The sequence below is a fragment of the Acyrthosiphon pisum genome, chromosome X (assembly GCF_005508785.2).
Source record: "Acyrthosiphon pisum isolate AL4f chromosome X, pea_aphid_22Mar2018_4r6ur, whole genome shotgun sequence".
Lineage (NCBI taxonomy): Eukaryota > Metazoa > Arthropoda > Insecta > Hemiptera > Aphididae > Acyrthosiphon > Acyrthosiphon pisum.
In genome coordinates, this window is record NC_042493.1 from 58,219,359 (window position 1) to 58,231,882 (window position 12,524).

General features: G+C 29.8%; 1 protein-coding gene across 3 annotated transcripts in view; it reads left to right on the plus strand.

Annotated features, from left to right (window-relative positions):
* The window catches only part of LOC100165645 (facilitated trehalose transporter Tret1), a 52,070-nt gene that overhangs the window by 7,355 nt on the left and 32,191 nt on the right, over positions 1–12,524 (plus strand). For 2 of the 3 annotated variants that reach the window (XM_001943039.5, XM_008186339.3), the window contains exons 4-6: positions 1,766–1,951; positions 6,327–7,157; positions 8,053–9,009. In XM_001943039.5, the coding sequence (XP_001943074.2) occupies positions 1,766–1,951; positions 6,327–7,157; positions 8,053–8,303 (1,268 nt within the window). In that variant the 3' untranslated portion in view covers positions 8,304–9,009. Of the gene's footprint in view, positions 1–1,765; positions 1,952–6,326; positions 7,158–8,052; positions 9,010–12,524 lie in introns of those variants that run through there. The other variant, XM_029487608.1, reaches the window with a different exon arrangement.

Below are 12,524 nucleotides of genomic sequence, written 5' to 3' on the forward strand. Positions count from 1 at the left end.
TTATTTTTTTAGGTTTTCCTGCCGCTTTTGAAAAGTATTGGGAAATTTTCACTTTTGACCCCCCAAAGTACCAACTAGATTCACTTTCCTTTCAGAAAAGGTACAACTTTTGAAAATCGAAGCATTTTTACTGCTCCAAAAGTTGTCGTCAGACACAAAAAAAAAAAAAAAACACACATCATTGTAAAATCAATACATTCATCACTTCGTTCAGAATCTAAAAAAAAACTTACAGAATTCAAACATTTCGAGTCTTTGAAGCTTAAAAAGTGGCAAAATATATTGAAAATATTTACATGTGTCTACTATTAATATATTTTTTTTTAATCTGGTTTATTGAGATAAAAAAACAAAACATTTTTGTATGCAAAATGAAAAAAACAACATTTTAAAACCTATACAACATTCACGGATCCGCTTAGAAACTAATATTTAGGCCAATGATTATACAATTTAAATTTCAAAAAAATATAAACTATTAGTAGTTAACAATTTATAAAATTTTCAACTTTTATACCTATGGATTAAAAATATAAATTAAGTTTCCGCGTAAGTAGTTAATTCTTTAACCAAAAATTCTAAAAAATATATAAAAACATTTTTTTTTTTTTTTTTTTTAAATTGTTATTTTAATTTCAAATTTTAGTTGTCGGCAGTGTTGCCGACATGTTTATAGCTGATGATTGTACGGAACCCTATTTACGCGAGTCCGAATCGCACTTGGCCGGTTTTATTTTTATTTAAATATGGTTTATTGAGATAAAAAAACAAAATGTTTGTATGCAAAATGAAAAAAACAACATTTTAAAACCTTTTTTTCCCGAGTTAATCGAGGGACAGAGGAGGAACCGCATTAGCGTTACTTCTCTGGCCCCCATCGTTTATTGACATAAAAAAAAACGTGGTTACACATCAACGACATCGGGCCTAACCCCCGACATTTTAAAACCCATACAACATTCATCGATCTACTTAGAGACTAATATTTAGGTCAATGACTATACAATTTAAATTTCAAAAAATATAAACTATTTGGTAGTTAACAATTTATAAAATGTTCAACTTTTATACCTAAGGATTAAAAATATAAATCAAGTTTCCGCGTAAGTAGTTAATTCTTTAACCAAAAATTATAAAAAAATTTATAAGCACATTTTTTTTTTAATAGTTATTTTAATTTCAAATTTGGGAGGAAATTACATAATATTACATAACCAAGAATAACGATTTTAATTATTTTATTGTAATTTAAAAATATTATTCGTGGGAAATTGAAACTTCTCAACTATATTTTTATATACCCATATTGAAATATGATAATATGCAAATAATATTAATTCAACTTACCGGCTACCGTATTAATAATAACAATATAAATTTAATATAAAATATCCTAGGCTGACAAACAATCTCCGCACAGAATCGTTTTTTTTTTAAATTTATTATATTGTATCATCGAATTCATATTTAACACCATCAATTACAATGATCTACTGTACAACGAGTAACACCCACTTATCCTCTTTTTTTTTTTAATCTGGTTTTACATTCTGTCCACTATAATAAGGTTCTTGAGATAAACAAAAGTAATATTTGTATGCAAAATAAAAAAAAAACCAGATTTATAAACCAATACACATTCATTGATCTTTTTAGAATCTAATATTTAGGTCAATGATCACAATTTTGGTTTAAAATTTTAAATACTAACTGAAAAAAATACAATAAATAATTTGTAATAAAATATTTTTATGATTTATTTCAGCCAGTATTACGATAATTATATGTCCGATCGGTCTACTCATAATTGGAATTTTAACGGACAAATTCGGTAGAAGAAAAGCTACTCAAATTATATGCGGACCTATGGCATTAGGTTGGCTAATAATTGCATTTTCTAACTCTTATACCACACTATTAATTGGAAAAATTATACTTGGAATCCCGTTTGGTGAGTTTTACAATATATTATTTCTAAATTATAATTTTAATAGTTTAATAGGTTTAATAGGTTAATAGCTAGTAATAAAAAAGTTATTTCAAATCTGTACCATTACGATATTTTTATTATTATAAAACATGCATGTACAGTTATATTGGATTATATGTTTTATATCACTGACAGTTTATCTGGAAATGCATTAATATCGTAAAAATAAATTTTTCTTATTATTATTTAGTTAATCGTGTGAATTATGTTCATCAACATTTTCAAAGCAATAATTGATTAAATAATTTAAAGTTATAAAGTAGGGTTCTTATTTGAAAAACAGACTTAGTATCGTCACATACTCGGGCTATGGGTAACTTTATCTAAAAATTCCAAAAATCATAATTTTGATAATTTCATTATTAAAAGAAAAACGGGAGTGAGCATGTTTTTTGTATCATTCTGTAGTTAATCTTTTGTTTCATTCGTACAAAAATTTATATTTTATATGTATTATGTAATATAATATTATAGAAGGTATGTTTTAAAGTAAAATATAATATATTTTGCTATACCTACGTGACTTATACAAAAAAAAAATTTAAAACTTACTAGTAATATTCTTTGTTTGATCATATTATTTTAAAATATTTAGTTATCATTTTTAGTTAAAACTTCCCAGACTTCTACTTTAAAGAAACATCGTATACCTACGATGGTATCTTTCCAAACCCACGGTCCTAGAAAAGGGATACGCTATAAATATCTGGGCGGTGACGCGGTGTACAATTATCTATGTTTCGTTAATTCATTATTGTTGTTTAATTAATTGATGTGCTAAGTTGTATTATTAAAGACAGCGTTTTGTAACTATATAGGCTTTTTAATAGTTGGATTATCCTTTTTTTTATACCTGGTTTATTATCCTCAAACAGTATTGATTTTCTTTTCCGTGCATGAATAACAATTCTCCCCAATACTCTACCCGGGTTTTCTAATTTAACTAAATAAGATCTAGGATTTTTCTACTTATCTACTTCCACACCTTTTTATAAAAACTTTATCCCCTATGTTAAACACAATTTCTTTATTGAGCGCCTTGCCCTCTTACTTACTTGTTTGTATTATCTTTTTGGCTATAGAACTTTTTTTTTTGGCTAAGAATTATGCCCACCTCCTTTTCTGCAAGACCATTACTTTTTGGGTAATGAGGACTTGAAATATTAATCTCAAAGTCCCATTCTTTTGCAAAATATTTACATATAATTTACATAAAAATTCGGTAAATCTACTATTCCAACACCTTGGTGCTTGTTTTAATACATATAAACGCTTCTTTAGTTTACACACACGATTAGTATTATCTTCATATTCTAATGGTTGTACCATGTAGATTTCTTGTTCCAAAGCTCCGTATAGAAATGCAGTTTTTATGTCAAATTGTCTCAATTTGATATTCTCATTTGCTGAAATTGATAATATAGAACTAACTGATTAGTGACAAACTACTGGAGAAAATGTTTCTGTGTAATCTATTCCATATTTTTGTGAACACCTTTTTATCACTAATCTAGCCTTAAACTATATTACATCAGAGTTATATTTTATTTTAAATAGCCAACAGTTGCGTATTGCATACTTATTAACTGGTAACTGTACCAATGTCCACGTTTCATTATCAGCTAATGGTTTAATTTCATCGTTCATTGCATCTACCCAATTGGTTGCATTTTTGCATGAAATGGCTTCTTCATATTATGTTAATGGCTCTGTTTTCATATAATTAGTAATAAATAATTGTGTCACATACTTAAATCATGGTTTTAATCTTGTTCTATCACGTAGCTCCATTTGATGCTGTTCTTGTTGTTGATGTACTGTATCAATAACTACTGGTCCTAATTTGATCTCTTGAACCTATGGTTAATTATCATGATGCACTGTTTCTTCTTGATTGTGTTAATTCTTAAAAATAATATCTCTAAACACACTAATATTATTTGTACCTGGAAACCATACTCTGTAGCCTTTTGTATTTTTTGTATAACCAACAAATATACCCGTTTTGCTTTTAGCATCCCACTTTTGTCTTTTTTCCTTTGGAATATGAGTAAATATGTCTGTTCTAAATATTCTTAAATGATTTATTTTTGGTTCTTTGATTGAATTCATACCTGATACATTTAATGTATACACAACTGTATTAACACGTCTGCCCACAATGATTTATCCAATTTCTTTGAATAAATAAATGTTCTAGCAGCTTCTATTGTCTGATTATCTCGTTCAATTTTACCGTTTTGTTCTGGAGTATAGGTATGGAACTAATGTTTGATGACTAATTCCGTATTTCTGTAAAATACTAGTTACTTCATTATTAATAAACTCCAAACCATTATCCGTTCTCAATACTTAAACCATGAAACCTGTATCAGTTTTAACTTTTTGTATAACCGTCCCGATTATATTTTTAACTTCATTCTTATGTTTCAATAAATACACCATTCAATAATGTTTATTAATAGGAAATACTTTGAACCCCCAATTGAGTCATTCTCCGTTGGTCCACACAAGTCTGCGTGTATTATCTACAGTGTTCGGACTTATCTAGATAAATATCTAGATAATTATTTGTTCATCTTTTATCTTATCTAGATAAATAGTTACAAGATATCTAAACGTTCATCTTAGATAATTTTTTTACTAATCTAAATAAATTCATCTAGATACATTTTTTATTGATAAAAATCATAGACAGTGTACAAATGTATTTTTAAATATTTATACAGATTCTCAAACAAAGCTTATGGTTTATAAATAATGTAGTTTATTTTTATTTATATCGATATTATTATTATGTTCCTAGTGCCCAACTAAAATATACCTAAATATAAAACAATTTAAAAAAATAATTGTATCTTTTTTTTATCTAGATAAAAAAGTATTTATCTTTATCTTTATCTAGATAATTATGAATTAAGTTACCTTTTGTATCTATCTAGATACATTTGAGTTACATTATCTTTATCTTTGTCTAGATAAAAAAAGTCCGATTACTGATTATCTCCCTTGTTAATAGTTGTCATACTTAATTTAAATGATAATTTATGTTGTTTACCCAAAATACACGAGTCACAAAAGAATGTATTACTTTTATCAGTAATCATAATATTATGTTTTTCTATTAATTATGTACTATATATTCTGATGCCCTAATCGTCCATGCTATAACTGTAACGAGTCTTTAATCGCAATATTTGATTGATGTACAGTATTATCTAATACTTCGACTTTGAATTGCAATTGAAATAATTTTTCTTTCCACTCAACTATACATATAATATTATTGTTTCTTGTAAATACACATTTATGTTTATCACTAATCATTTTCAGTCCTTTATCCAAGGCCGAATCAGTCAAAAATTAATTATATTTTAATTTTGGCACGTGTAATACATTTAATAGATAATTTTTATTCCAATTACCTTTTACAAATGTCCATATTAATATTTTACTTATACCGATTGCGTAAATACATGATCCGTTCCCAATTTCAACTTGAGTAGGATTTTCTAATTTTTTGTAATCTCAAAACCAATCATATTTCGGACACGTATAATCTGATGCACCTGAGTCCAATATCCATTGTTCATCATCTTTGATTCATTATAATTTTGACTTACTTATAGACGAGTTGTCGTCTTTATCCGACAATTTCGTATTCATGTTCTCTTGATTTCTGAGAAAGTAAAATTAGACTTTCCTTATAAAATCCACGAATTAAGATAGTATGTGTTCTGAAAACACCGGATTAAATCGTTGTTTGTCTATAGATACCATGTTAAATGAATACACATAAAAATTATGAACTTAAATAATCTAAATTTTATATAAGAATACATTTATGTTCAAAATAAAATAAAGTGGGTACCTACTCAGGGCCGGATTTAGGGGGGAGCCGGGCCTCCACTAAATATGTTTTTTTGCATCCAAGTATAAAACACAATATAATATTTTTGAAATGGACTTAAATCACAATTTGAATAATTGACTGTACATACCTATTATAATCTAATATATTTAATTTAATTATTTACTGTCTTTATTATTTCATCACAACAAATCATTGTTTTTTTATAACCAAAATTCTGGTTATTAAATGTATTATGTGATCGAAAAAAATATCTACTTCTAACGGTGGGCCCGAACCCCCGCATTCCTAAATCTGACCCTGTACCTATTCAAACTATGGCACATGAAATATTTATATTTATTTTTTGGCTCTTAACGTCATATTATAGTTGCCGGAATCCCTTAAGTTATAAAGTCGTATTTAGTCAAAATAAATAAATAATTCCGCTAACTACCATCTAACTCAAACGATTTCGCTCAACAGGAGTGAATACGTGCGCTTTTCTCTACATTTCCGAACTTTGCCCGACCAACCTGCGGCCGCTGTACATAACGCTAGTCCCCTTTAGCGTTGGCCTGGGCATGTTGGTGGAATGCATATTGGCCATATACTGCCGGTGGCAAACCATATCCGCTATCCTGTTGGCAATCAGCGTGGTCAATTTCCTAACATTGTTCATGGTTCCGGAACCACCAATTTGGCTCAGGGCCAAGGGCCGAGTTGCCGAGGCGGACGAGGTGGACAGGTGGTTGGACTTGGGCCACATGACACACGCGTTAGATGCATCGGCTGATGTGATCGAACAGTCAGCCTTGACCATGGAGATGGACGAAAACATGCACGCCACGCCCGAAGCACCAACGTCATTGTCGTCGTCGCCGTACTGGTCGCTTTTCTTGCGGCGCAACGTGTGGTTGCCGACGGTGGTCACGCTGACTTTCTTTGTCTGCCAGCAATGCAGCGGCGTATACGTGCTGCTGTTCTACTCGATGGACGTGGTCAGGGACTGCAAGATGCCATGGGACAGCAACACTGTTTCGCTGTTCCTGTCTTTGGCCCGGGTGATAGGTGTCCTGAGTTTCGCGGCGATGCACCGAGTCCCGTGCCGGACGCTAGTTATGGTTTCCGGCGGATGTATGGCCATCTCACTGCTCACAGTAGTTGCCTACATGAAGGCGTTCGTGGGCGTCCAGGACCCGCCGTTTCAGATGACACTCATTGTTGCGTTTGTAATGTTCATGTTTTTCGCCCTGCTGGGCATTCTGCCCATACCTTGGATGCTATGCGGCGAAGTTTTCCCGATGGCAGTTAAAGGTAATAATAATCTCGATTAAATCACATGTTATTGTAATTCGATTTCTACGATATGTATAGATAAACTGGTATAACATAACGATAGAGAAATAATCCGAATAGATTATAAAGACGCCATTGTGAGTAGGGTAAAGTTACCATTTGAGTTACCTTCCCCAATTCCCCATAAATTCGCTGAAGTCAAGCGTTATATCTCTGAGCAGAAGATAGGCTAATTTAAAAGGAAGAGGACCAACCCCGGGAGGTGCTCAAACAGAAATGTTGAGATTTCTGATGGAAATTTTTGTTTATAAATGGTTGCCATGCGTTTTGAATTTATTATAATAATAATTTTTGGTTACCGGGAAACGAAGTACACGGGATCAGCTAACCTACCTGACATACTATGTCCAAGATTAATTTGACTAATTTATAACAGTCCAAATTATTTGGAGTTGCTCAAACAGGGATTTTGATATTTCGTATGGACATTTTTGTTTATAAATGGTTGCCATTGGTTTTGATGCTTTTATAATAATAATTATTAGTTTAAAATTGTTGTTATGGTAACCGTTATATTATAAAAAAAAATACAAATTATTCATATATCGTTGGCATTTTTAATGGGCTAAAGATTAGACCTCTTTTCAGAAGAAAGGTTAATTTAAAAAGGGAGGGGACCAACCCCGAGAGGTGCTCAAACAGAAATGTTGAGATTTCTGATGGAAATTTTTGTTTATAAATGGTTGCCATGGGTTTTGAATGTATTATAATAATAATTTTTGGTTACCGGGAAACGAAGTGCACGGTATCAGCTAACCTACCTGACTTACCATGTCCAAGATTAATTGGACTAATTTATAACAGTCCAAATTATTTGGTTTTTTTTTATATATTATATTCGTAATTATTTCAGGTGTTATGAATGGAGTTGTACACTCATGTGGATATGTTATCTGGTTTATAATTTGCAAAATATATCCATCGCTGATATTAAATTTAGGAGTGGAAACCATTTGGTCAATATTCGCTTTATTTTGTATATTAAACGTGTTATTTGCCATATTTATTATGCCCGAAACTAAGGGGAAAAGTCTAGACGAAATATTGTTATATTTCGAACCACAGGAGAAAATAAGAAAATCGACATTCCGTAATCGACGTTAATTATGTACTTATGGAAAACAAACATATTTTTTACTATAGGTTTTTTTATGGTTAAATTTAAGCATCAATACATAGATATCGTTTTATTTTATTAGGTTATAATTAGTTCTACTAAAATTGTACTAACTAATTAATGAAATATTTGCCAATTGTTTACTATTGAAAATCAACATCTCTTACGAAGGAAAATAAAAATAATTTTAATTGCTTCTGGAACTGTACGTGTACACTCTATTTAACTATATAAGATTATCGTTTATCTATTGCGGTAACTCGATTTTTATTACATAAGCTGAATCACCGCGTGGTATGTAATCCAAATGTATTTTTACTTTTCATCAATAATATAAATTGGTATGAATTTAACAAAAACAAATTAAAATAATATTCAACGTCAGGACTATGAAGTTTTAAATTCGTTGTTATCTTCTAATCTCAAATACTTGAGCTATTATCAACGACAATATAAAAACCGATTTAATTGGCTTATTAATTAGTGGTACAAATTAAGAGGTTTAAATACAATTTTGTGTAAAGACTGGGACATTTATTTCGTGGACAAAGCACAATCATTGGCTATCGTAATATAATTGATCAGTTATCAGGGTTTTTGTGTCTTGATTGTTAATTTTTTTTTAACTCTCAAAATGTTCACCAAACGTCAATTACGTTATTAAATACTAAATAAACACATCCAATAAAAATATTTTTTTATTACAATAAATTATCAAACTACAATTATTTATATATGGAGATATATGTTATAACTCGTTTTTTTTTAAAAAAAATATGTATATTATACATATTATAAGTAAAATAAGTCGATCATTGATTATCTATTATATTTAAACATTGATAATCTGAATTTATAAAAATCAAATTGAAAATATAAAATTATTATAATGTGCCAAAAATTCACTTAGTACAATGATCATACTATTATTTGTTCAAATAAAGTTTTGATTTTTTGTATAATTTTTAATTTTATATTATGTGACAGTATCGATACGATTTATGCGATCAAAATTATTAGTTTTATATTTTTATTTGTAATAATATATTGCTATTTATTCTTACTAGTTAATACATTATTATAGCTTGTTGTATATTTACATAGTAAACTGTAAGTACCTATTTCTTTTTTTCTTCTTTTTTTTCGGCTTAGTATAGACCATTTAGGTCCTTTGCCGTAACAACCACTTCTCTCTTTCTGTCACTGTCTGTCGCTAGCTCTTCAGTCTTCACCGTTCAGAATTCCCAGAAACTTATGGACCCTGTATATCCATCTTTTCTTGGACGGCCGAGCGGCCGTATAGGTACCTATGTCCAGATATCCTATTACGTAGGTAAAATATATCATATATTTATGATATGAAATTTGATTAGTGACTTATTAACATTTTTGTCACAATGTTCAACTAACCTAACACAGTCACATGAACCAACCAATGGTTGATCCTAAACAGATAAATTGTATAAAAACTACTTGGATGTAGTAGGCATTTCTTTATGCTGTAAATTAGATATTTGTTACAGATTATTGTGTGTCTCTTTAATACTTTTTATACCTACCTAGTACTTACGTATTGGTTTTGTTTTGAGCGTTGACCAATAAATTTCATTCATCCAAGAGTCAGGTAAGTATGTAACATTAATTGTTAAATGTTCTTAAACAAAAACATTCTCAGACTTTAGAACAGTGGTTCTCAACCGGTGTGCCGCGAGAAATGTCATTAAATATTGAAAACAGTGTTCTCAGCGAAGTTTTCAAAGTTGTTATGGTTATCAAGTGCGTGAGTGTGCCGTGAAAACTTGTGATGTATAAACGTGTGCCGTGAGCCAAAAAAGGTTGGCAACCACTGCTTTAGAGTGTACGTCTTCGGTTTTACTGGTCAATCCTTGGATATACACACAGTTGGGATTTAACCACATACATACACACATATATACTTTTCATACACGACTTGGTTCATTAAAAAGGACTTATCAAGTATATTTAAAATATGAAGTTACAAAAATAGATAAAAATTAATTAACTTTTAACCGTTAAAAAATGGACAATTTTAGCTACATTTTTCTATAGAAACACAGATCTTTGAAATTAGAGAACGGAATTGAGAGTTGGGGTTTTGAATATTGCCCAGAAGAAGTACAGTGAAGAGTTTCAGACCTTTGTCTTTCATAGTTAATTTACTAGAGACCTTCAAAGTTGTGCATCAAACCTAAGTACCAAAGCTGAAAATTAATTTAACATTTTAAGAAATGATTAAGAATTTCATTAATAAATGTTTAACTAAAGTACCTACTAAAGAAGGGTTTACATTTTAATAACAAACTAATAAATTACTTACACTACTTTAAAAAAAAAAGATGGGTCTGGTCAGGGGCATAGTTAGGTAGGGACTATAGGTATCGTTGCTCAGAGCAGTAAATTTGTATTTTGTAGATAGTCCAGAAATTGTGTACCCCTCTCCCTACCGACAAGTGTTATGCGTTACCTAGAAAAGTGTTAATAGATAAGTGAAAATTTAAAATATTCAATATACCTACAAAGTGTTACAGGAAAACCTGACAAATTGAGTAACTTTTGTTGATTTGTTCTAATCAATATTTAAAATTTTTTTATATAAAATTTACAGACGCTTACGCTACACGTAGATATAGTTTTTGTCATTGTATATTTTTATGTTTTAATTCTGAAAATGAAAAAATTTTAAATCTGATATAAATTTTTTTAAATTAATAAGTACGTTACACGTTACAGACTTAGTCAATCATTATTTTTCCAAAAGTTGTGTACCCCTCTCCTACCGACAAGTGTTGTGTGTTACCTACACTAAATGTCCGAATCAAAAAATCATAACTATTTTCGTTGATATATTTTGTTTAGTGTTTTATATGTTGATTAATAAATAATTACGCATTACATCTAATGAATCTAATATTTCCTAATTTTTTTCTTTTAAAAAACTTAATTTTATAACTAAAAGTGTTTTCTTCTATATCTATAGTATGGTTTCAAAAGGAACCTTGCCGAGGGAATCTTAGGTGTCAGGTGCGCATTTTTATTTTTCATAGTGCACACAAATCAAGCCACTTGGCCACAGGTATCATGAAACTTATTAACGTTATTGTATTTTTAGGATTTTGGTTTTTTTATTTATACAATAAAATATATTAAGTAATTAATCATATTAATGAGTTACGATACTGTTAGTAAATAAGTATTTCAATTTAAATCAACAATAATGAAATATTCAAAAACATTGTATTATATTATAAAATTAATTTACGTAGAAATTCAGTACGTTCAAGAGTAGCAACTTCTGTTATGAATTTAAAAAAAAAAAACCAAATATATCGATTTATTGGATTTCTGATTTCAGTATAAAAAAAAATTGAAAAAATCGCAACTGAACGCTGATAAAGTAAATTTAATGCAGTTATTTCAATTAAAATCATTAATAATTTTATATATGTACGCGCAAACCGAAACCTTGTAAAGGAAAATTAGAATTTACATATATTATCATACTATCATAATTTTTACGATAACTTGATACTATATTGTAATACATAATTAGTAGTACACAAAATGCAATTTGGAATTAATGGATGATAGATTACTGTAAACTGAAGAAAAACATATATTTTGGCAAAACCCATTTTTCTTGAAACTCTTAAAGACTTATGTTTTTACGACAATATGAGGAATACGTTGTATCAAATATTAGATATATTCGTACTTGATTGGGCCGGGAACGTACAAAAATAGTCCGTGGTGCCCGGTCACCAGACACTTCGTACGCACTCTGTACACACCGACCGACCTGTGTTATGATGTGTATTTATGTATAGCACTCGACAGAAAGTGGACAGGGTCGCCGAGCAAATCCTGTGAGTGCTAGAGTGTGGTGGGTGTGTAAATGTGTGTATATATGTGTGTGTGTGTGTGTGTGTGTGTGTGTGTGTGTGTGTGCTACAATTAAAATAATAATAAGAATAACACGATTTCTGAGGAATTAATATTGCTGTATAATTGGTAGAAAAATAATATGGACAGCAACACAACAATATAAATATAAAATATAAACAACACGGCACTCTTGTGCCGACAATATAAAAAACAATGAATGATAATAATATATATGTAAAAACTCACAGATTGTCGGTGCTTGCTGGCCAGCCGCTACTACCTGTGCCTGTATAATTTGTAATAGG